Source organism: Neodiprion virginianus, chromosome 6 (genome assembly GCF_021901495.1).
Source record: "Neodiprion virginianus isolate iyNeoVirg1 chromosome 6, iyNeoVirg1.1, whole genome shotgun sequence".
NCBI lineage: Eukaryota > Metazoa > Arthropoda > Insecta > Hymenoptera > Diprionidae > Neodiprion > Neodiprion virginianus.
The window spans coordinates 6292461-6319483 of NC_060882.1; the positions used below are offsets into that span (position 1 = coordinate 6292461).

Here is a 27023-nt window from a genome sequence, read left to right on the forward strand (position 1 = left end):
TTTTCAATATGTTATATTATACTAAAAGCCAAGCAACACGTATCTTTTTTCATCTCACATTAAACACTCTGAGTAAGGCATGTCAAGGGGATCAGAGTTGGCAGTTACTTTTTTTTTTTTTTGTTTGAAATTGAGCAAAATTATATTTCTTAGCTCTCGTTATGAGAAAACTTTTCCAGTTGAATTGGTTAAAGAATATTACGTCCTTGTGAGTGAAACTGACATATTTGGTTGGTTTCACCCCCTTAAAGTGTTTAATGGCAGATAAAAAAAAAACGTGTCGCTTAGTTATTAGTCTGATGTAACGCGTTACGAAAGAAATCAAGTCTGAGACGAAATTCTAACGCCCGGTAGAGCGAAATTACATTGCACTTGACACGAGGCTGCGGCTGTAACTGCACACCGATACATTAATTCATAACCTGGGGCACGAGGCAACGAGTTATACAGTCAGGGTCGCATTAGGGCTCTTAGAGTCTCCTCATTAGTTGGGGTCGGTTGAACACCGAATTGTGCTGCAATTAATCTCGGGTGCTTGTGCGTGACGGTTTTGAGAACGAGGCTGTTCTTTCAACCACCCAGGTCAGTCTCGTGTTTTCCTCTATTTGCGCTTTTATCACGCCTACTACACTTCGTGTCACGATACACGTACGACACACGTAAGATACGCAACTTGAGCGCGAATATATTCTTCAGTTATTCGACCCGAGGCAATCTCGGCTTTTCAATTTACCGGGGCTTTGTGGGCTTAGAGGCAACCTTTCGTAGAAACTGACCCCTCCCTCCCCCAAACCCCTATCGTCATACCGAAGGACAGATATAAGAGATCAACCGAACGCGTCTGGGAGTATATGGCGAGGAAAGAGGGAAAAACACACCAAGACGTGATTTTCATTTCTCGGAGGAACACGAATCAATTGGCAAACACCGAATTGATCCTACGAGTGTTTCCATGGATTTCAATCTCGTGGAAAACCCGATGGTTTCGAAACGCCGCGTTTGCCGCGTGTGGTTTTAACCAAAAATCATAAATACGATTCGGGGGATTTGGAGAAGATAAAAAATTAAATTGATATCACAACGAACTCCCGGACTGCGGACACTTTTTTGCAATTTACGCGTTACTCCGTAAGCCGGTCGAGAGGAAGTTGAGGAACCTGGGAGGTTTCCTACGGGATGACTCCTCCAGCTCCTCCGCTTGAATTCCATTAGCTGTTAACCGTTTATTGCTCTTTCGAAAGTAGGATTATCCGCACCTCGGCGGTGAATCTCTCGGCTAGGTAAATCAGAAGGCAAACTATGCTAATACCGTCTTAATATGATTTCGCCCTCCATTGCTGGCCTGGTTTCTCTCAGGGCCAGAGTTCTCGAGTGTCCATTTAGACCCGTGTCGTTGATCCACCACTCGAATAAATAGAGTTTCAAATTACCCCCAGGGAGCTGCCGTCCAGTGGATCGCAAATCGAGTGAAATTCCGGCACGATCTGCGGATCAACACGGCGAATAAAGTTGGAACAGCTTGACTACCTTCGACTTTTCAAACTCGCGAGGCATTCTTAAATCTCTTGTCGTACTCCGTGATGGTCAACTCGAAATTCCCATCCAGCTGTGACACGCCGCGACGCTCCGCAGTCGGCAAAGCTGCCAGAGGAAAATTTCATTTCCATCAGATTTCCCGATATTATATGCAGCGCATGTATATACACACCCGGAACAAATCTAACCCCCGGGTATTCACGCTGCAGTACGTACGTATGTATGTACATGCATATAATATATCAACGTGTGTCCTACTTTTTCAACTCTTGACTCGCAACGTTGCTACCTGAAACCTGACACCTCCTGGCTGGAAGGTGCTGACTTTGCGATCCGTTATTTCATGCCTATGATTGAATGGCACGCGATGAGTATTCTTCTCTAATTCACTACGACGGTGTTCCAGTTGCACGCCGATCTTCGGGAATACGACGAAATTCGGTACTTGTCGCTAGGAAGAGTTTCATTCTTCCGTAACATCGTAGCGTCTGTACAATAGTGTCACTATTGCGATGACCGAACTTCATATTCAGTCCAATCACTACCAAAATTAAACATTAAATCAGCGAGTCCTCTCTCTGTCTTTTCGCAACCATAAAAACCAGCTGGGAGTGTTTTTTATTTCGCTGATATCGAGTTTCATCCAACGTTGCAGGTATAATAAATTTTCGAGCTGCGTTAATACTTTTTATCTCTTGATACCGGAAGGATCTTTTTTTTTTTTTTTGGGAGAGGAAGCAACGCCGGACTCGTTGAATCGAACCAATGTGCAGCCTCTGCAGGCTACGGCATTTGCAGGCGGGCTTTGCCTCTGAATAATTGACGCAATAAAAAACTGTCACTTGCATCAGCGGTTCAAGTAGCAGCTGTACAACTCGCCACAACTCTAGGCGCAATTGTTATTGTTGTTGTTTGTGTATATCCCTTATAAGCTATCGCTGTGGCGTTAAATTTACAACAATGTCCGCGCAATCGTTGTCCTGCAAACGATCCATGTTTAAGAGCTAACTGCACTCTAATTTTTCGCGATAATGGTACGTTAAGTACCATTGGATAGTGTTTTGCTCCATAGTTTCATCGTTACTTAATCTCTTTTAACAAAAGAGAAACAGATCATTATGTATTGTGTAGAGTATCTCAGGATTTTAAAAGTAACGCCAAGTATTACAAAGTATATTTTATGCATACATATACGTTGTACATTAGAGCATAGTATTCCAGCAGGGTATGTGTGATGTTCTACGCTACGATTCAACAAAGAATGTTCAATATATGCTTTCAGCGGCGTATCTATATCCCATTATTATGTCTTGCCAGAAATAAGATTCAAACGAGTTCCTAGAATAGAGATTGCTCACGGTTATAGCAAGACTTCTTGTCGATGTCGTGCTAGTTCAAGCATCGCCCCAAAGTGCCGAAGGCGCTACGATTTTGTCGTGAATTTTTCCGAGGCTGTTATACCGACTGCATAAAAAAAAAAATCTATACCGCGATTCGGTCTTTCCGATGCCTGACCTTTTTAAAAATCTCGATCTCGATATTGCGTCTGTCCCGTGAAGAGCCAATTCCCATTTTTCTGCCTGAAGTGTTTACCGGTCTGCCGAAATTGGCACGTCTGTTTTTCGACTATTGTTCGATTACTCTTATCAGTGGGCCACGGACTACCTACAACACGAACGAAGTTTAACTAATATTCGAGCTCCTTAATCATCGCCGTGATTATCTATGCTAATGAAGCTATGAATTCAACTATGCCTCGTAATCGTGTAAGCCTGTCTAAATAGAACGACTGGGTATGCTTGACCGTGATTGTACATGCATTTAGTACATTGCACCTCATAATCTTTTCAACGTGACTACGGTGACAAAGTTCAAACGATATCAATCGGACAGAGTGTGTATAAACGGCTGGAATTCGAGGTGAAGGAATAGAACAGTGGTAACCATGTTTCGATCGGCAGTGTTAGTGAGTTTCTTTTTAGTCAGTGGACTGAGTGAAAAAGATCCATTTTGCGCAAATTGGGATGGATTCAACTTGTGCCGTCAAGGAGACCGCTTGATCAGCGTAACCGAGCAAAGTCATTCCCCTTATTTGCACATCAGTGGACTCCATTTTCGTTACGTGATACCTGGCTGTTTCAAAAACCTCTCAATCGACAAGTTGTCCATTAACAATGGAATCACGCGCTTAGAATCCGGAGCTTTTACCGGTTTGCCGAAATTAACTCAACTGCATCTCGAATACAACCACGTTGAACTGGTTCCTGATTTATTTAAAGAACTGCCGCGTCTAAAAGTGTTGAACATAGGCACAAACGGGATTACTCTTATACCAGAAGGAGCTTTCAACGGGATTTCGGAACTGGAAAACCTCATGTTACCTTTTAATCATATCTCGGCGATAAATGTGACATCGTTTCCCAGGCTTCCGTTTATCACGAATTTGAATCTACAGGACAACAGGATAACCTCGATTGCTCCGGGCTCCTTTGCTGACCTCGATCAGTTGGAAACGCTCAATTTGCAGTCGAATCGATTAACCGAATTAAAATCTGGCACTTTTCAAGGTTTGAGTAATCTTCGTCACCTGAATCTTGGATACAACTCAATCGCACCGACTCGAAACGCATTCGAAGGACTAACTAAACTTCAGAAATTGAATTTGCGCCAGAGTCAGATAAAGTTGGTACCGGAGGAGACTTTTAATGGACTCTCAAGATTGACGGAACTAACGATGGATAATAACGATATATCGGCGATCGATTTGACAATGTTTCCTCGCCTTCCGAAGCTATCTAGTTTGACGTTATACAGCAACAACATTGCTAATATTGTTCCCGGTTCGTTCGCCAACATCTCACGGTTGGAAACCCTTTATTTATTCTCTAACAAAATGACGAAATTACAACCTAACACATTTGCCGAATTGTCAGAGCTGAAAAAATTGGATTTGTCTTACAATGAAATAAATTATATACCGGAAGGGACCTTCAACGGGCTATCAGAATTGCGAAATCTCACCTTACTTCATAACAATATTTCGACGATAAACGCGACGACGTTTTCTGGACTTTCGCAGCTGGTAAAATTGGACATCAGTGAGAACAAAATAAGTGCCATTGCTCCTGGATCGTTTGCTAACCTCGGGAAGTTGGAATATATTGATTTATTCTCGAATGAAATTACCGAAACTAAAACTTTGCAAGAATTGACTCATCTTACTAACTTACGTCTTTCTTACAACGTCGTCAAGTTGGTTCCCAACGCGTTCGCGGGACTATCCAAGCTGAAGAAGTTGGACTTATCCGGAAACAAAATCTACTCTATTTCAGAAGGAGCATTCAACGGGTTGTCAGAATTGAGTGAATTGGACCTGAGCGTTAATCGTATTTCGGATATATCTATGACAAGATATTCGGAGCTTCCGCAGCTATTGAATTTAGATCTATCTTTAAACCGTATAGTAGACATTGTTCCTGGATCCTTTTCAAATCCCGAGGAATCTGATCGTCGAAACTTGAACGAAAAGAGTGAACTGCCGAAGTTGCAAAAACTTGATCTTGGATCTAACCTCATATCCACGATTCGCCCTCGCACTTTTACCAACTTGATCAATCTGAAACAGTTGATCCTTGCAGGCAACAATATATCTGAAATCCAGGCTGGCGCATTCGAGGGATTGTTGTCGGTTACCGATATTTCATTGCACGATAACAGAATTCACTCGTTGCCACGTGACTTGTTCGATGGACTGACAAATTTAAAACTAATCACACTAGATCATTTGCGATCGGATAAAATTGACATTAACGGGATCAAGTTGCCAGATGCAGCCAGTTTTAAATTTATTTGGTAGGGTCCATTGGCCGAGAAGCACGTGAAGCGTCCTTTTTTTTCACTGCAGTTGTACAATAAAAAAATTTTCTTAGCTTAACCTTTCTTGTTCATCTGCATATAGTTGCAAATTTCAAACGATAGTCGAGAAATGTTTTTGTTTTGTGATTGCCAATATATAAAGGCTTATTAGGTACGATTTAGAAACGTGTAATATTGTTCAAATATAGAAAAATAACTATGCGGTCCACACTTTTTGCCCAGCATATTCTCATACGTGTACGATACCTGGTTTATGTAAATGATGTGATTCGGAAAATCGAACAGTCGGTTGAAATTATGATTTTACGATTGTGAGCTGTAAAAACTGTGAATATAAAAATAGCTCCGTGTTGTTATAAAGATGGAGTGTATTTTTTTATTTCTTTATAATTTAATACAAATATGGCTTCATATGCAACAGAAATATCTATACAAAGGTCAAAAGTTCGAAACCTTTAACCCAAGAAATTTTCTCATAATTATTTTCCTTCAGTGGCATCGCATCACATTCATATTTACGATAATTAATACATCGAGAAAAGAAATTTTGTACTTTCGGATAAATTTTATTTCACAAATAGAAACAAAATAATAATATAAGAAGCTAACAACAGACATTTATTTAGCTTAATACTATTGATTTATTTAAATTCTGTTACAGAAGGTGAATGAATGTTTAGTTGCAGTAAATTGTGATGCCAAATAAATATCTTATTTACGACTTGAATTTTTTCATCAATAAAAATAATACTGGATTCAATTATTTTTGAAATTCACGCATACTTCAATAAAAAAAAGTATATGAGCTTTCGAACAGGTATTCTCGATTTATATTTATTTCGTAAATTTATGCATCCAACGCGAATGAATAGTTGTTTCGAAAAATGTATTTTTTAAAAATTTATTTGAATTTAATAAATGAATTTCAAATAGACTTTGTTACCTGAAAATAGTAAATACCTCTAAGTGCGGGAAATAATTATTTATCACCAGCAATGTTAACCATCACCGCAGTAATGACGATCGGTAAGAAATCACTTTTGCATAAGATTTTTAGAATCAACAATAGGATACCAGATTTCGAATTAAACGGGAGTTTCCTCGGTTTCAGTGGGTGAAAATCTATAAAATGAAACAGTATAAAAAAGACTTGTGCAGTTTTTTGGTTGCAGACCCGTGTAATTTTAAGCCTAACGCATCTCGCCACGAGTTATTCCGAGTCGTTAGTCGAATGACCCGGCGCACCGTTGGCAAGACCAAAAAGTGATCTCACTCGGAGATTTCATAGTCAATAGTTTGCGAAATTTAAACCGGGGCGCTGATCGCGAAGGGCAAATGTAGACAGAGCCAGTTTTTGTCGGCAAACGTATACCCACGTGGGTGGAGGGGATTAGGTTTCCGTTGCTTTTAACCCTAATTACCCTTCCACGCATATAATTTCACCCCCTAACAATCCATTCCTACATATGCGCGTCACCGATATTCTACCGTCTTTTTGCCCTCTCACTTCCAGCCTCGTAGACACGGGGCAAAAAATGATCTAATTAGTACCTTGGACCGAGCACGACGCCCTTCAGGGTCGAAGCACCGCTCTCAACGAGTAGGTACAGCTTTCGCGCAATCGACTTCCGGCGTTCGTTTTGTTTCCGGGAAAAAAACTGCGACTCGCAAAATCTCCGGACGGCGCCCGAAATCTATCCAACGCAAATGACGACACACTTCCGATTTCGTCGGCGAACTTTCTTCCGCAATCTAATTCTCTCGAGTAACTCGCAACTTCGGCGATAACTACCCTCTACTACTTCTCTTCCGTTTGTTATTACAACGGCCATAAATTCTAGTTCGCAAATAAAGATACCCCCGACTCGCTGTAACGATAGTCGAAAGATTAACCCGGAGTTCGAACAGTCTGGATCAGTTTATAACCGTAACTTTTATTCTCGCAACGATAATCCAGCCCTTAAACTAATCTTCTGACCGTTAGAACTCATACTCGGCGCATAGTGTCGGGTGTCATTTCCGACGTGTCCTTTGGAACAGGCCAAAAGCCCAAAGGCGATGAACCGAGTCGGAGTTTATCGCGTCCCTCCAAAGTGGAGAACGGTCCTTGGTGTACGTGGCTCGTCCCAGAATATGGGTCTCGGGCTAATTTACGCTTCATAGTCTGGCCTGTCTTCCGTATTTTAACGTTGCAGGGAGCTCAAGTGAGCTTCCACGCGTCACTGCCGGGCTTGGTTCTTGGTTTAAATAAGGCGGTGGTCGCTGGACGCTGGTATACGTGTACATATACATGGGTATGTAAAACCGTGCCACGGCACTGCGGACTATGCGATGGAAAATCTGTTTGCTACCCTCGTTGTTGTCAGAGCGATAATTGTTACGCCGCGCGTAATACAAACTTTGAGTGTGCGCGGGTCGCTCGGTTAAAGCTCCGCGGTGTTCGGGGCAACACTGAAATTAACAAGTTTTCATTATCGCGGCACGGGGAACAATTCGGGGGCTTCGGTGTTAGTCCCCTTTAAACTACCGTCAAGAACGAAACGAACCGCGTGGGACGCGGTCAGCCATCGGCTTACATTTTCGACACGTGGCAATTCTCGTCAGTCCCGATATCAGTTTTCTACGATCAAAGGGCGTCCGATATCTCTGTATCATTAATAATCTCGACGTGAAACACGAACTCTTCGGTCGAGCGAACAGGGCGCGAAATTCCGAATATCACTACGTTGAACATCGTGAATTCGATGGGTAAAAACTCCAAATGCTCGTGGTTCAAAATGACGCAATTCTGGCGGGTCAACCGACTGATCGTATTAGACAAACTTTTTGTCATCAACTAGAAACAACATTTGAAATTTAGACTTGCATCCGAAGTCGACTGCTTTGAAAGAGTCCTTTTAAACGACGACGAGGCACGAGTGAAATGGAGTAAATTTGTGTGTCCAACTTGAGAAATTTTCAACCCAACATATTTTTGCCAACGTTTTATTATTACCCCAGCGGAAATTTTGTCAGATTTGGATCGAAAGACTCGTATCGCAATATCGTTAATTACTTACCCCCAGAAATTTTCAATGGGTTCTCGAAATTGGGAAAATTGTATCGGGAAACGAACGTATCGACTCTTCATTCTTTCGAACGACTGTTTCAACTGGAGTAGCCGGCTTTTGCAACGACCGAGCTTGTCAATTAATGGCTAAAATTGAAGATTTTATCAGTCGAAGCTTTTCGCTTTTTGCCTTGGAAATCAATTCTATCCCATGACCGAGCAACCGAACCAAAATCATTCTAATACTAAATGAAGAGCACTTTGCCATCGATTTATTTAAATTTCGCCGCGTTCCTTTTTGCGTCGGTTAATCTACAAGGGCACGACTCACACGCGGATCGCCTATAGTATAACCTATTACAACGTATAACCTGTACAATTATATGCGATTACAAGTCTTCCAACATCCAGTAACACAATGCTGCGATCATTACTTCCTATCCTTAAATCAAAGTTATCCTTACACGTAACGCGTATCACGTTCAGACCGAGCTTTTTCCATCCTCAAGCACAGCTTGCATAAATACTGAAAAGATGTCTTACCGACTATAAAACGTTGGAGCCTCGCAAGCGCTTTCCAACGTCGATGCAACCCGAGAGGATCCCATCGTCTTCTAATTACGGCAGAATTACACCCTCAGACGTGTAACGCAAAGTGTAGACCGTAGAACGGTGCACGTAAATGCAAACCGGGAACGTGTAGCATCGAGCCGGTGAGAAGAGGCACTCGGTAGTTTCGGGATAGCAGAGCCCATCCAGCTATGCTTATGGAAGATGAATCGCTCGGTTTAATGGGTAGGAAATAGGCAGAAATCCTATTATCTACATTTCTGGCAGTAACCAATCTCACGGAGCAGCCTTTGCCGCCGTAGAAGCTAGCCGTACGTTCGCGAACGCTTTTCCACGTTAAAGTGGATTGATATTTTCCCATGAAGCATCTTACCGCGGGGATTATACATTACAGGCGTATAAGGCGTGTTAGTTGAAAATTGGCGCAACGATGATTTTCGTCTGACGTATTGTAATCACACCAGCGTATAACTTGTCCTGTAACATCGACTATTATTATAATCGCGCAGAAATTACGGCCGTTTAAATCAGCCGCCGCTTCGCTGTAAATACTGCACAGTGAATGTGCACGATTATTCCTATTCCTGTATATAGGTATATATTTTTAATGCATTCTTCATTATGCAAGAATTTATTATACCGCTGAAGGATCGCGTGTCGCGAAAAATTTACCGCTGCGACGAAGGTATATGCTGCATACCCTGTAAGTGTTCCGCAGCGATCGGCGCGTACGTTTAATGATGTATCCTGCTTTAATAATACACAATCAAACCACCCGTATGTACTCGTGGTTTTTCCGACTTTAGTCCGTGTCTTAAATCCCCTCATCTTGGAGATCAGGAATCATCGTGAATAATTAGACTCTGTGGCAAAAAACAAAAAAAAAAAAAAAAAAACCAAACAAACAGATTCAGTTAAAAACCCTTGAAAATAATAATTACAGCTAGCATTCATTGAATAGCCTGGCTTGATTTCATGTCTTTCATATAATATCCGGGAGACGAATAGACTACAGAGATTTTTTGCAACACTTATTTTTCGACCAAGGTAAATGTACCAGTTATTGACACGTCTCGAACGAATTATTGACCTTTTTATTTTTCAAAATTACATACCGATGGCGGAAATTGTGAATTTCTCGATGACTAAAATGAATTGCTAAAGGGTTAGACGCTAGAAATTTATTTTTTGGTAATTTCAGAACTAAGGATCAAACAGATACAACCAAAAAAGGTCAACAATTGGGACAGGGTCGATAACTGGTTACCTACACTTACTTTACTACGTATATGCGTACGCGTGTAATCAATGAGTAACAATATCTCGTGACATTTCACCGGATATTAAAAACGGTTAGAATTCAAAGTATTCTCCGCGATTATTGGCGAGCTTGAATCTGCCCGGTCGATTCGTAGATGAAAACTTGATTGAATAAAAGATGACCGTAAGAAGCCGCTGAGAAACTGTCTTCGAAGATGGCTATTATCCGCGAATGGACGGGGTTCACCGTACAAGTTAACCGACGCCCTAACCAGCCTTGTAGAAATTTTACTGCCGCGACCGGAAGCGGGTTGTTAAAAGAGTGATATCGGTTTGATGGGAGCTTTCGAAGACCAGAATCACCCAAGAAATTGACGGTCGAAATGCGCAGAACGGATTTCCCTGGTATATCATGCCGGGAATTACAATAATTCATAGGTACGAAAATATATGCGTATTGAGGTATTCTCCGCTCTTCAAAAGCTCTTTGCCCTCTTTTTTTCTTCTCCCCCCCTTCTCTTCATCCGTTCGCTCGTCGCTCTCGAGGGACGAAATTGTCGCGAGGCGTTCCGGCGGGAGATTGAGCTTAACTAGCCTGTTTTGCGGGCGGCTTCAGCGTGTCCCGAACTTCAATAGCCCTTCCAGAGCCCTTTTAGCCCCGCCAGAGCACTCAGCCGATATCGAAGAGCACTGCGGCGATTCTCTTTCTCTCTCCTCCCTCCATCCGCCTCTCGCGCTTCTCCTTTCCGCCTTCGACTCCGCTCGCGCAATCTTCGCTAAAATCCAATCTCCTTACCCGTCGGACCCGCGTTCTTGACCCTCTGCTTATTCTCTCCCTCTATTTTTATCTCTGCTCTCTATCCCGGACTCGTTGACGCTCCCCGATCAATCCTTTTCGTCATCCTCTCGCCATTTTCCGTCTTTCGTTTGTCGATACCTACACATTGTTAGAAATGCGGTGTTAAATCTAACATAAAAAAAAAAAAATTGTTTGGAAGCTTTTTTTAAACAATTACCAAAAGTCAGAAGTTCTTCTCGTCGTTAGCTTAATTTTATCGCCAAACGACGTACGCTGAAACGGCGTCAAGGTCTTTGATCATTTACGGAGGCGAGGATAAATGAACGTTCAACGAAGGTGAGAGACGCAAATTATATTAGAATACTAAACGTCGTGCTTTTTCGTGACCTCAGCTTGTCTCAGCAATTACCGCGAAACGCTTTTGATCTGAACTGCGAAGGAACTTAATTTATAGAAAATTTTATACGCGCATGCAATAAGATAACGTTGTAGTTTATAGGCTGAATTCTTTGGCTGCAGTATTGATAGATTAACTAATTTGAAAAACAAGGTCGAGCACGCCCTCCGAACGCCTCTCAACTTTGTCACTTCCCTCCTCCTCGCCAGTTGTATACAATAGTGCGCCGTTGTCGCGACGCTTCCTCAAGTTGAAAGTCAATACAAAAGTTGGCCCGATTCGTCTCCCTGGAGCGGAAATCGAGCTCTGAAAACAGGCCGAATTCGCTGCTTCCTTATTATCAGCAAGAGTAAAATTTTTTGACAAAGACAAAGTGCCGGAATGTCCGGAAAGTTTTATACAACTACATAAAACAAAACTAATTTGTAAGTAAAACCGCAGGAATGGGTTGGAACAAATGATCGACATGAGATCTCGAGAACTACGGAACTCGTTACGAATTACGAACACGAAGCTCGAGAATTTTTCACTGGTTTTCCAATTCGTACCAGCGCTCGGAAACGGGTATAATTGTTTCCACCGAATCGGGCTCACGTTCTCTCGCTAAACGTCCCCTATGTAACGCAAATTGACGGGTCTGGCAACGCACGAGGGTTTAATTTTAATTATGGATACCCTCCCCTCGTCCCTCATCGTGCAATTGAAAGCACCCACTCAAAGTCTTTCGTCCCAAGCCGCTATCAGAATTTTCATTAATCCCGCTCCCGGATCGTGATTACACATCTCCTAACCTCCTTTTCCAGGAAAATCGTGGTACCAACCATCCGCAACCGCATCCGCTTTTCGACGCGTTCTTAATATCCGGCCAACACTTTCGTCGTCTTGTTCCTCGCGACCGGTTGTCTTTAGCCGAATTTCGATACTCCGTTCAACCGGTGTGCACGGTATTGCATTGTGATTTATGGACAGCTAGGACGAACTGGTATCAGAGGTCCACCGTTCTCCCAAAGCTCGTAAATTTCAACCGCGGACTCCTTTCGGACATATTTTATAGACGGCGAACAGCCGTTTGACCTGCGCGCTGCCACGACTCTCCACTTCCGTCGATTCTACCTCAAAAGCAACTCTTTATTTCTTAATTTCTATACTAAAAAATTCTATGCACCACTTATTTTCTGAACGCCATGTACGTCTCTTTTCTTCCACATCCATACGCGTCGCACATACATATACATATAAGTATGTATATATGGTGTCATGTATTCACCGACAATGTCCTCTGATTACGACCACCTCTCGACTCAAGCTCAAACTCGACTGAAGACTTCTCTCTCTTTCTCTCTCTCTCTCTCTCTCTCTCTCTCTCTCTCTCTCTCTCTCTCTCACTCTCTCTCACCGAACAATGGAGCTCCTCTTATAACTGCGATACCTTCTTTAATGCATCGCCCATCAGGCCGCGCAGTGTGACACGATATACGAACGGACTTAAGTCGGGATGAGTAAAGTCGTCTCGGCCCTTCAGTCACTCTTGACTCGGTTACTCTTAGCGGCGACCTTCGTCGTTTTCTTGTTAGTCACCCGCCAAAAATGTTTGTCACCATGAATAAGTTTTAGGACAAGCTTACACCTCGTCGTAAACGTTGTGTATACGCAATGAAGAAATTTAGTTTGTTATTCGAATTATTCAGCACACGAAACAAAAATATCTCACACCTTTTCCGATTACGAAATCAGGTACGTACGGTAAAATCGTTATTGTAAAAATTGCAAGAACGGCAAAAGGACAACGAGAACCGAACGGGTTCTTTTCATGCGAACATTCTTTCTAAACGTGCAGTTTATGGCTCGTTGTTGAAACTGCGGAGTCAAAATAAATTCGCCCCCGCACCGTTTCTTTAACCGAGACATCATTATTCACCGCGTATATAAATATGTCGAAATGTTCTGTTTAATAACCGGATTGAAAACTGCTTGGTCAGAATTATTGTAATCGTAAAGTGGTCGAATTTTATCGCACCCGTCGAAGTTCTATGCATATACACACGTATTGTGCATACATAAATATCGTCGGGAAGTATGTGAAAGAAGTGAAAGAAGCGTCAGGATTGAGGAGAGGATCGGGACTAAATCATGGGGTTTCGGATCTCGATACGTTACATTCAAATCTCTCGAATCGGCGGGTCGAGAGGTTTTATGGAGCCAATCTAAGGCCGCCGTTTATACTCAAGATCGTCGAGTAGACGGTGGGCCCGCTTCTGAGTAAAAGTCTGTGTGGGCACGTAATTTCAATGGGATTTCCGGAAGTGATTGACGAGGGTCTGCTGACTAATATCGCGGAGATGCGGGTGACGCTTTTTGGGTATACGTATATTACACGATCACCGCCACCAAAGATCACCGACGAGAAGCGTGCACCTAACGACGGATTGAAACAGCTGGCGATTTTCCCCCCGATCCATTCTGCGGAAATGACCCCGACCCTCGATCGGTTCTTTTCTTCCGCGATCATTTTTCCCTCATCCTCCAATCCTCCGTCGCTTCTTTTCTTGCCTCATCTCCTTGAAGAGCGGTCAAACTTTTCCTCCTCTCTCTCTCTCTCTCTCTCTTTCTCTCTCTCTCACACTCTGTCTCGTCGAAAGTGCCTTCTGCAGTGGCGGAGAAAACTCCCCCGGCTGGATAGATCAATAATTTCGATTTACTTTGATGCCGGCGTACATCGGACCGCATCACCCGAGCTTTCGTCATCCTTCTCGATGCACCTTTCAAGAGTGAACCGACCTAAGCTCAGCTCATCGTCGGTTATAGAGCGTGGAAAGTTTTCCTCGTAACCGGACCCGCGCGCCTGGTTTCTACCGAGAGCTCGTTAAAACTTGATACTCATCCCCCCTCTTCCTCTCCTTCGACCTGGCCCTTCTATTCACCGTTCTATACCCACTTCGGCTTTTCGCTTGTCGAGGGTAGAGAACCCCGAACTTCGAATCGCCGCGACTAGTGCAGCTTCGCGATGTTGCGAGAGGTAGAGAGAGAGAGAGAGAGAGAAGAAGAAGGGAGGGAATGAGAGAGAGAGAGAGGGGGGGGGGCTGATTTCCGAGGAACTCTATCGTCGCAGTATCAACTACTGTTCGTGTACCTAATTGGCTCGACCTTCGACGTAATTATTACAATAGCATCGTCTCGATTACCGCGACGCAACGCTTCTTCCAGTTGCACAATTCTTCGACAGAGGCGAATCTGTTGTTTGCTTCTCAATTTCGAGCGAAGCATTAATTAAACTTCATTCCGTGTGAGGACTAGTCAATTTTCTTTGTATATTTATTTGATTGATATATATATATATATATACATATATATATATATAATGGAATTTATTCTCGACGATTATAATACGAGGATAAAATTTTTAGGGTTCATTTCGAGTGAAATTATAATCGGAGATAAACTTTGTTCGCGAGTTGAATTAATACGCTATAGTTACGATGTAAAATATTACGTTGACGAAGGTAAGAATGATCTGCTAAACCACTTATATATTCAACTGCTCGACGGGGATGAACCGACTCCTTTCGACTGTTGGATCTTTTTAACGCGTCGTTAGAAATACGAGTGCAATATTCGCCCGAGAAGCCGTTAGTCAGGTCGAGTTTCTGTCTCGGTGAATACCGTTGCTGCAGCTCAGGTGTATAGAAGTCTAGAACTTTAATTACGAAAAAAAAAGGGACGAAGGCAAAAAAGTAAGGAGAGAATTTGCTCGCGAGCCACTCTGCTTCATTTATTTTACAGAGAATAACGACTTCATTAGTTACGTACGTACTTTAACTTACCTACCAACCTAACTACCGGTAGTACGAAAGTGGAGACCGAGCCTCGTGGTACGCGTCCAATTTTTATTCCCCTCTCTGCTTCCGAGGTGCAACGCTAGATTTCCCGGGCATTTATATACCGTCATCTCTTATTACCATGTAATAAGCCAAGCTTCATTTATTCAGTGCAATATATTATCCGTTTCATTGTCAGCTCTTGAATTATGTACTTGTCGCAGATTTTTGCCACTGCAGCTACGTCCTATCTTATCTTTCAACGATATTTCATTGTCTTTGTAAAATACATAGTTTATCTTACTTGTGTACAGGTACAGTTACTGCGTGAAAATATACGGTTTTTTAGAATACTTAGATTATACCTGTTATGCCCCCTGAGCCCAAGAGTTCATAAAAAGTTGCGAAATATTTGTGATATTACATTATAACTGTAAGCTCGGGTGCTGCTGCGGATGGAAAAATGTTTTTCTCCCACTGGGATCGCCGTGTACCTAGTATAAAGTACGTTTCTACGTATCTGCACCTCGTGCGGAAATTGATTAGATGCTGTAACACCGTCCAGCATGGCGATATATATATATATATACATGTATAGGTGCACGCTGTAATTCGTACAATTAATGTTATCGGAAACTTGAAAACTGTTCTGGAAAGGATTTATACGTTATACGTATAGAACCGCGACGCAAGTCCTACAATTCGCGGATGGAAAACCCGTTAGAAGCAGCAAATTTATCGTTTACGCACGACTAGTTTTCTCTCAGCTTCGGTATCGCGATTCGAGACCTCGCGGCTAGCGGCGAGAACGATGATATACCCCGAACGACTTTGTTCATGGAAAATTGTTATCAGGAGCGATACCCGATGGGTGGGAGTGGGCTGGGGATTTTAGCGAAACAGAATCGCGGAACGAGATTCCGTGTCCGATTTTTTTCCCCAAGTATACCCGGACGAGATTCTAGTCTATTTTATTATCTATGGTTCGTTGGAATGTGACTTTTTACGATGGCATGATCGGAGAGTGTCGGGGATGGGAATAGAAAGGGTTTCCTGAGATGGAACTTCACCAACTTCCGGGTCATCCGCTGGTTTTCCTTCCACCTTTCGGGCGCTTGGATAAATCCCCGCTTCTACTGTCCGACATTTCTAGCTTGACTGTAACATCGAAGTTTGGAATCCATTGATCTCGTCAAAAGAGCGATGTGTCAGTATGGTTTTGTCGCTCTGTTCGTTCGAATTGTTTCAATCCAATTTCGCGTTAACTCGTTGCGTTTCAATGACAACACGGATTAGCCTGTTTCCAAATGCGGCTTCAACGGACAATCCGACGGCACTAAAAATCGTTACGATTACATAAAGCGGATTCGATCATCAGATTGAATCGACGTTAGCCGCTTCTCTGCTGCTGTAACGGCACAATGCTGATGCATTGTTGATGACCGGGTTGTCCGCGTATACGTGCATTAAATTCAAATCGATCTCGTGCAAATTTTCCGCGGATTAACGACTGGCGCGTATATTTAAATGGCTTTTTTCCCCCTCTTTGGACACGGTATATTTCATATAATTATACGAATCGAATAGCGCAGTAACGAACGACCCGGATTTTGCTTTAGTTTCTGAATTATCCATCGCACCGACTCTCCAGAGTACTCGCGAATATTTCATTTCGCTTAGCCGGATACAGTTTTGACACTGTTGCGCTGCGATTCGAAACACCGTCTGAGTGATTTCGAACAAACTAATATCACGGCTGATTACTCAATCCTCGAACAATCTTAACACACCGTCGCCCGATAATCGTATTTCGTGGTTATCCCGTAAGTTATTTTACTCTTGATTGTCAACAGATTTTAAACGGTTTATTTCGTATTCTAATTGCGTTAGTCATCGAGTCTGGAGACTGAGATGATCGATTATCCAATTGCGAATCACGGGTGATTTAAAGACTCGGTGAAGAATCGTTACGATTAAAATTTACGGCCACATTCGATTCAACGTCAAGCGTTGAATGACAAAATTCAACGTGCTCCGAAACGCCGAGAACGTGAGTAAAAAAATTTAAAAAAAAAGAAAAAAAAAACGCGCACGAATCCAGGAATAGAAGGAGAGATTTTCTTGGTAGGAATAAACGCGTCGAGGAAGCGACTCATCCGCTTCTTATTCATCTTCTTCCTCTTCCGCGGGATTGAACGACGGTTGAATTTAAACGAGACCGGAAGTGATTCTGTTTCGCCCGAGGCCCAGGGACCCGGCGAACGAAGCGACTGACTTCGAGGAGTCTGGGTCAAGGACACCGTGAAACGACTTCCCTACGTAGTTTCGAACGACGCCGATTCTGCCTGACAGATAGTACAACGCTACAATAGGAGACACTCCGTGTTGTAACGCGGTGATCACCGTCAAGTGGAGGGAGAAGCGTTCCGTTACACCCATAGAGCTCTTGTACCTTGCCCCGCTATGTTCCATAAAGGTAGAAGCAGAGGTATGCTTGCGCTCCGTCAGTTAACTTCGCTCGCCGCGAACCGGCAACCGCACTCAAACTTAAGGATCGAACCTACAAGTGCTCTGAGATTCTCATTGTAAGATGTAAACCGAGGCCAACAGCTACGTCGTTCTCCCTCCCCGTTTCACCCTTACCTAACTTCCAGTTTTCGGTGTATCCGATTACATCCGATTTCCACGAAGGAAATTACTCTCGGTGGGTTATTCTCTCGTTGTTGAGCTGGCACTGTCATTACGGAGTTATCGACGACTTGAATCGAGGACTTATTTAAGCAAACCCCAATTTTCATTCCGTTCTCACGTTGGCTTACTTGACGGACAAATGTATTCTCTATTAATGATTGAAATCGTATAACCACCTTACCAATCACCGTGTCAATTTCTCGGTTTCGACGCGGCGTTATTTCGCTTCATCTGGAGAAACTTTCGGTTTTAACGTCGAGGAATCTTTTGAAACGAATCTAGAATAATCGTCCTCGCCGCATATGATGCCGGCTTAAAGACACACCGAATTTATTTTCAATCGGCTTTGCGACGAACGTGAATATCGTCAAGTACGAAGTGAGTAACGAAATGAACGAACGGAATTGCCGTATGTTATCATACCCAAAACAGAAAAACCTTACGAAAAGAAGCGAAAAAAATCTTCATCAATCGAAACACGTTTATCGTAGTAATCACGCAAAAGTTTCATTCTCCGTTGGCCGTGTGAAGAAAATCGAATTCCGGAAAAGCTGAAATACTGTCGTGGATATTTAACCGAATGATTTCAGTTCTCATCCTTCACCCGGTTTCGTCTCCGAACACCTGCGCTCAAAATTGCCGACTCAGGATTTTTGCCATCGCTAAGGTCACGTAGCTAATATCCGTTGCTCTTTTACTCGTCCGCCGTTTGATCTTTTCCTTTTCTCCGCCTCGACGTGCCGAACCAAGTCCGCGGCATTGGAGAGGAGCTGAAAAATCTCGCACAGTGTTGGCCGTTGCAGCGTCTTTCCACGGCTGGACCACGCCGTCTCTCGGCCAAGTCAACGACCCCAAAAAACGCCTGGTTCCAGTCCTGCCTCGGCTTCCATCTCGCCACGCGCATCCATTTATATTACACAGTCGAAGTCGACGGGAAGCTTTGCTGGTAGCTCCGCAAGACATGAAGGGCCCCTGAATAAATCAGTCGAGCAGTCGTTGCGCCTCGAGCTCAACCTGAGGATGGTGGTGAAGAGACGTCGGAGAAACGAAGGAACCAACGAAACATCCGCGCACAAAAATAATCGAATGAAAAATTTTAAACACGACGTTCGCTCAACGCTGCGTTATGAAAAGTATTATCCCACTTCCGGTAACTATGGATTTCTGGAACTTGGTGTACTTGGTCAGCATTTTCCAGGGTTCCGTGTCGCCACGTCGCGCAGGCTAAATTAACGAGTAGAAGTTACGTATTTATACGTGTACGGAAGAAAAATTTTGATTGCCGGCAATTAGTCGATTTTCACGTTTTTTTAGAATCTGGCGGGTCGCGTTATTATTGTCGTACAGGTAAAGGAAAACGGTATAGTCAGCTGGATCTTTGAGGCATCGACGTTCGCTGGGAAATTTTTTTATGTCGATACCAATCTCAGGTTCTAACTTGTAACAAAAGCGTGCAAATCGAACTCAGGCATACGAGAAATGGGAGCGTAAATCCCGGTTTCTTTTTCTTTTCGAATCAGACACGTACACGAGGAGTTAAAACGGATTTTCTCCACTTGTACTCTGGTCGGTGCGTCGTTTATTCATCGTTGTACGCATTAATGCCCGCTTTTCAAGAGCGAACAATAAAGGTTACGCCTGCCCACGTTGTCGATATATTATACCTGCGTGTATCTCCGTCACGAAATACGAGTACCCGTCAGCATTAATTGCCCGTGCGCAAAGTCTATAAAACTTTTATCGATGCTGCAATACGTATACGTACGGACCTATACCTCTGTATATACCGCACGCTTCGCACGATGTTTGCGGTACCGGTTCGCCGGAGTTTCGTAACGCTCGCCGATGATTTTAACGTTGCAAATTTTTGACCTGACGTACGGCCGAATAATTGCCCAACTCCTTTTACGTCTGTAACAATCGTGTTGAATAAAAATAAGGAATAACAAATGAATGAAAAATCAAAAGCCTGAAACACTCGACGTCTCAATTCCGTCTGCAGGAACGTCAGCAAACAGGTTTTTCGATTTAAATTCCAATATCTACAATTTGAGAAAGAAAAGAAAAGGTTGTAACATTTTTGACAAACCGTGAAAACTTCCGTTTACTTTCTTCGTACGATTGTTTCATAATATCGATACCGCGAGGGCGAGGTTGAAGATCTTTTCTCGATGAAAGTCGGACGATCCATCGTTTCACGTAAGAAATCCAGTCTTGGGTTGAAAAAAAAAAAAAAAATTCTGAAATTCGGTGCTCCGGCATCGAAAACGTAAATTGCGTAAGGGCTCGCGGATGCGACGAATTAACGATGTGTGCGAATTGTGGCATAATAACTTTCGAGCTTGACTGACAACGAGAACGGGTCAAGCGTGGAATATTGGCCCAGTTTGAGGGGCGAGGCTGGCTGGTCGCAGTGTGTATTCGGTCGGCACATCGACGTAGAGTGAAACGAACGCGGCGTAGGCCGTGTAACGAACTCGCGGTTGGTAGTGAGTACCTGCCTACCAGCAGCGAGAGGAAGGGGCCTCTGATCAGGAACGGTTACAGTCCGACAACTTTCGAGCCTTCAGTCGGTGTATCACCGCGAGACTCGCGAGACCTGTGAAGAACAAACGAAATGGCAACGCTCCAATGACCCGAAGCTGCGTCGTCGATCGACGATCACGCGATCTAACCCTGAAATCGTGGATCACCTCGCAGAAGCGACGTAACGTTGTGTGGCCCGTGTTAAATTTGCGCGGTACGAGTGAAGGTGCTTAATTTTTCTGACGCGCTGGCTTTTACGTGCTGGTCAAGTTCACACGCGACCCTTCGGAAGTCGCTTCTTCGTTCCACCGATCACAGCCTAAGGTCGGTGCTGGTATCGAACTCGCGGTGGTCGTCGTTGCTGGCGCCGAAGGTCCGTCTCAAAGAGAAAACGTCGTCGTGTCCTCGATACGTACCGCACTAGTGGTTTAGTCGTGCAGACGTACCGAAGGCGGTTGAGGCCGAGTAAAATTTCCTCGCCTACCTACTCGGTGTGTTAGTGAGTGAGTAAATTACACTACGGTGGTTCGGAGACCCGAACGTCTGTATCGGCCTGTCAGCGTTTCTCTGTGCATCGAATGACGGAAACCAGTTTTTCCTCACCGAGACGATGACGCGAAGATACTTGTTGTTTACCGCCGAAAGCTTTAGGCCTGCATCTTGCGGCTCTTGGGATGTTTTTTTTTCTAAAACCACTGTCTACCGGCTGACAATCCGTTTTCATTGTTAATAACGTCGCGACTTTGAAACGGGAGTTTTCTCTTTTTTTTTTTATTTTTTTTTTCTTAACCACGTAGATCAGTCGTAGATCCTCTCGTCGCAGGATGGAAGCATATCGCGTCTGGTCTGAAGACCTTAGAGTCAGAATAAAGAAACTATTAACGACGATTAGAGCCGGTCGTTTAATCTCAAAGGCAAACGCGTCTTGCTTGAAAATCACCTTTGGACACACTTTGCATTCCCATTGAGTCCAACCTTCGGGTGTTGAAAATTGACGAGCAGCGAATTGTTGTCGCATCTTTCGTCCGCGACATTCGAAATGAACATCGACTGCACCAGCGCTATTGTAACCGCAGTTTGGAACGTCGTCAATGTCAGCAGTTCGGATCAGCTCTAAACTCTAAAGTGAATCGCAACTCGCCTTCGGCAACCTCGAGTTAGCACCTATTTCGGATTACCGTTTGTACCTACCCGTGAAGTTTTCCCACAAACTCGTGCGGATGAGCTCTCTGCTTGCCTCCTCGTTGAAGGGGGCTCTTCGTGGTGGACGCGATCGACGCTCAGACGAACGCGAAATGAAGCTGTTCGGATGTCGATGGTCCTTCTGGAACTTCGCTGCTAGTCTTACAGGTAATTAACTGCGCACGGCTGTGTCGCTCTCTTCTTGTTTCCTTTCCCCGAATACCTATTGGCAGTGAAAATTTTCAAATTTTCATTTTATTGTCGCCGATCGAAGCAAGAAATGTTGAAATTAACCCCGTAATCACTGAATTAGGAACTTGCATTTGAACGAGGTAATTAGGTGAATACATCTCGTTCGTCCTAGAGCGCAGAATTTTTGTCTTTCTTTTCAGAGAAAAAAAGAAGTTATTGTAATCGCTCCGAAAATGAAAAGTTTAGTTTTCACTAGATCTCGACGTTCCAAGATCCAGTGAATCACCTCCGACCATTTTCCGATGGACGTCCGTGTGTGCGTACGTATGCGATCAATTTTTTTGTCCAACGATATCTTGAGAGCGAGTTACCGGAATTCGATGATTTCAGTCCCAATCGACGCGGCTTTTCCAAACTTGAAATTGATTAGATTTTTGCGTTGATCGATGCGGAACTTTTTAAATTATTTAAATAATGAAAATCTAAAAAAAGTAAAATAAAAATGATGATATCTTGGAAATGGGTGAATGGATTCGAATGAAAATTAGTACCGTAAAATTTTTTGGTTCGCTGATCGCGAATTCAAAGTCAGGTTTGCAAAATGAAAAATTGGTGTATTCGATATGGTGAAAAGAAAAAACTAAAAGCATTTGGATTTTTTTCGTGAACTTGGAACCTGCAATGTAGAAATGAGAGGTTCGAGGGCTGGTTCATGACCGTGTTACAGCTGCTGTTTTTCTATCGTCAAAATATGAAAAACCGTGCAATCGGTTAAATCGTAAAAAAGAGACAAATAATAGATTACACATACGAAAAACGTCGTCTTCCAAGCTGACTTCCGAAGAAAGAAACAGTTTCAATTACGTATCGCTAACCATCGGGTCGGAATGACCGACGATTAATTTTACGGATACAGGATGATAACCGTGATATGATGGATATTGCTGTGTCGAATCCAAGGTTACAACCGACTCTCGGATGTCCGAATGTGCTGAATTGGAATCGAGATATTCTTGCGCGCTTTGTTCTGCGTCTGCAAAGTGGAAAAACGGAGATCATAAACAACTCTAGGAGGATAAATTTTAATTTCGGCAAACAGTAGAGTCGTTTTAGTCCGCACGACTGTTCAACCTACCAACCGACGAACCGCTCTGTGTTCCCCTTCCGCCATTGTAGTATATCATAAATGATATCATTCGGCACGTTTACTTTCCGGAATTTAATTTTCACGCGGGAATTCTCGCCGTCTAATCCGTCTGTCTGCGGATCCTCCCTTTTTCCCTTTTCTCGCCTGCCGCATTCTCTTTTTCTCGATGCCCCTTCTTCGTCTCGACGACGCCGCGACGCCACGTGACACGCGCTTAATCGTGGAACCCGAGCTAATGCTCGAATCGCATGGCAAGATGATGTGACTTTGTTGAACTCCAGGGACATTTGCAGGCCACGAGGCGTCGGGCTTCTTGGAGTCTTGCAAATATCATCCGATTTTCGACACGGTTATCCTGAAATTATTCTCTTTGTCGCAATCACGCCATTTTTATTCCTCGGTATTTTTTTCACCGCCTTAATCGGTTTTTCCCTTCGCTATTATTTTCTTAGATCTTGCGTTGCTGTCAAGACCTCAAGAACTGTCGTGTATTTCATTTTTGCAAAATCTTTTTGCATCGCTAAAATTCTTTATTACATTCCCGTAAGTAACGCAGTAAAAATCTGTATTCATTTATCTGCACTTTCGTCAATCGAAAGAAAATTAGATCTGTAAAACTTTTTTCGAAACATCGACTCAGCCTGTTTATCAGAGTGTTAAATTTTTTCTTTTCTCTTTTCTTTCCGCAAACTCCAAACGTGTAAACAAACTCGCACCAAACATGTTATTCCCCGAGGAAAAGTCTTGGAAAATTGAGAAAAATTGTACGTTTTTCTTTTTTTCTTTCTTTTTTATTTTCCTTCCACTCACGCGTGATGGAGAAGTAGCGGCTATCTGCGGTTGCGAAGCACTTCCTGTCCGAAACTCTTATCAGCACGAACCAATGGCCGACTCCCACAGTTTGGCGTCTCCGAGTTTTCGAACGTGCGCATCAAAACTTGTTCCGCCCGAGTTTTTCCCCAGTTGGATTTCCCTCACCCGGTTCGCAACCGTAAAAATTTATGTCCTGCATGATCCTCGTTCCGAGATAGTATATTTTACAAAAATTCCCAGAGACGTGAAACGACGAACTTTCAGATATACGGATCGGAATTGCAAGCTCTTCGAGGAATTTTTTTCAACTTCCTCTTGCATATCGAACACCCGGTATATGATGCAAGCCTAGGTGCAGGACCTGAAGCAAAGCGTAATCCGGTCGGACTCGTTTGAATCGGGTAATTCTTTTTTTCCCCTCTTTCTCGTTCTTGTTTTTTTTTTTTTTTTCCCCCCTTGTTTCCTTATCTCCGGTTTCTACCCGCTGCGCTCCTGCATCGTGTACCACCACGAGTAAGGCTACTTCGTGTCGAGTGACCGTCTCTGCCTTCGAATCAATATTCGAGCTTCTGTTCCAGACGAGGAAAAGCGGATCATTTTTCTTATTCGTTCTTTTCTTTGTCTTCTTCATCATCTTTCTCTCCTATTACACGATATATCTGAATTACTTAACGCAACAACAAATGTCGCGAAAAAAACAAGACAGAGGATAAATGTAATGTATGTACGAACGTTAAGAATTGTCCCGGTTTTGTTCACGTATCGTGACTTCGTCTGTAACTGAATTTAGGTACGGGTCTATGATGTATAGGATTATAAATCTTTTCGTCACGGCCTTTGGAACAAGGTTCAAAAATGCCAAGGATCCCATTATTTTTGTTTTCTTCTTTTATTTTTTACATTTTTTTTTTTTTTTTCATCACTCATCCGTCCCGTTTTATTTTACCATTTTCCATTATCGTTATATCTTACTAATTTTTGGTGAAATAATTAGCGGTGATCTGTGTATAATTTGTTAAAAAAAAATCAATTGATAATTATTGCCTGTTCGAAACTCTGAATAAATCGCAGAATTTTTTTTTTTTTTCTGCTATTCTGAATAATTAAATTCTCATACTCTCTTGCATAACGATCGTCAGTCAGCTAATTTTTATTCTCATCTTTGATAAACTTGAATTGAGAAGAAAAGCGACATCTTTTCCCCTCGTCCCGCCTTTGCACGTTTTACAATTTTGTAAATTGAACGTATATTGATTACCAGTCTTCTTGGGGAGAGGAAAAACGCGGGTTTCGAACAGCTTCCAATTAGTCGAGACCGTGGGGATTCCGGCTTTCGAATAAGAAGCAGCCCCCGCGCATTATTGCCGTGTGCGAAGGTATTCTTGGGGAATAATTGCAGCTTTCACGAATGACCGTGAGGAGGTACAAGAACCGCATAACTGTGTAGGTTTAAATCCATATAGAGGGGAGTGCCCGTTGTTTATCAGTGCAAATCACGGCCCGGCGATACCTGCACGCGTTGAACTTTCTCCGTAGCTTTAAGCCTCTCGCCTACCGCAGAAAAGAGTTTTACGATAATTTTGTAAAAAAACTCGATAGATGCCGGTTTGGCGATTATTGTAGTTTTGGGATTTTTACACTCTTTCTTGTCGAGTAGGCAATTATTGTTCAGCTTGATTTTATGTTATTTATGGGTTACTTACACCTTACATTGTATATGATATGTTCTGTGATTACAGGACAGAAAGGTGTTTAACCATAATTGATACAGTTGTATTATAATACTTACGACTAGCGGCGCCCCCGTCACGTTTCACGTGGCGAGCCATTTCATTTCACACAATAAAACTGAATACGCCCCTCGATTACGTAGCAGGATATTCTGTCACCGAGTACCTTACTCTACGCGTTCCACATTTCATTACTTATGTCATGTACCGAAATGTCGGAGTTGACGGAGAGCGATCTCGTAACCAATTCGTATTTTTAACGTTACGGTTAACTAGATGTTTTTTTTTTCTTTATTATGATTGAATTTGATTTCTGTTGCTGCTGCTCGTTAGATAAAAAAAAAAAAAAAAAAAACAAAAAGAGAGAGAGAAGACGCTACGAATATAAACGCCAGTAATTATCTTCTAATTACTGGTTTGGCATCATTTGCCAAAGTAACGTCATACCAGTTTTCGGCCTCGACTTATTATTGCATGTGCGAAAGTACGTAACGACTGCACTGCGATCATTACGCCATGCGTACATATTTGTTTAAATAATTTATAGCTATATTTTAATTTCGGCATTGATCCTATCGGAGAAGACTGTTTAAAAATACCTTCCTCGGCGAGTAGAGGATACACCTATAACTGCGGATGAGAATATATAGGCGTCGCTCGAATCAATTATTCGGTAGCAATTGCAGTTCGGCGGGAACTCGAAACGAGGATATATCTAACGTTCGGTGAATCGCACTGCGCAAATACAGAGAGAATTGTACGTGGGTGAAAATGAACGCGGAGTTCGCGTCTGGATTGATTAATTATCGCAAAGAGGAGAAGAATTAGCCGTTGATGACCGCTCTTGGGTGATTTTGACAAATCACTCGGCCTTTGCTTTCCAGGTTCCGCCATCCGTGGTAACCGCGTCGGGTTTGCCTGTCCATTATCGTTGTTAACCTGTGCCGCAAGGCTCGTCGACGACGAGTGGAGTCGAAACTGCGGATGGCAGTCGCGGGGTCTTGATTAACGCCGCCGTGCCGGGCCGATTGATCGCCATTCGATTCTCCGAAGCCTCGGCAATAACGCCGTTCGTTCTACATCCAAAGCGTGAACTTGCCTGCTATGCGGTTTGTCAATCGCCTGTATACATAGCCACACCGATCCCCTCCCGTCCTTCCTTCGTCTCTCAAATTCAATGACAAATTTACCTCGTGACAAACTCCCGCCAACTACGATCCGCACTGACAAATTCCACTTTCGACTCATTAGCAAGTGTAATCCCTCTCCTTCCAGCTCTCGTTCCATAGACACGGCTGACGGTGTAATATTGTATAGTTTCAATAATGTCAAACGGGATTTCAAAACGAAAATAATCTCCACTTTTATCGATAGACGTACGTATTATATAAAAATTTACAATATCGCAGATTTTCTTAGTATGATTGTTATCGTCACGGT

At 43.0% G+C, this 27023-nt stretch overlaps 1 protein-coding gene across 3 annotated transcripts in view; it reads left to right on the forward strand.

The window, feature by feature from the left end:
• The window catches only part of LOC124307921 (tyrosine-protein kinase Btk29A), a 151742-nt gene that overhangs the window by 25191 nt on the left and 99528 nt on the right, over positions 1–27023 (forward strand). The window contains exon 1 of one of the 3 annotated variants that reach the window (XM_046770109.1): positions 20558–21869. The exons of the other annotated variants lie outside the window; for them this stretch is intronic. Coding sequence (XP_046626065.1) covers positions 21740–21869 — 130 coding nt within the window. The 5' untranslated portion in view covers positions 20558–21739. Of the gene's footprint in view, positions 1–20557; positions 21870–27023 lie in introns of those variants that run through there. 3 annotated transcript variants of the gene reach the window in all.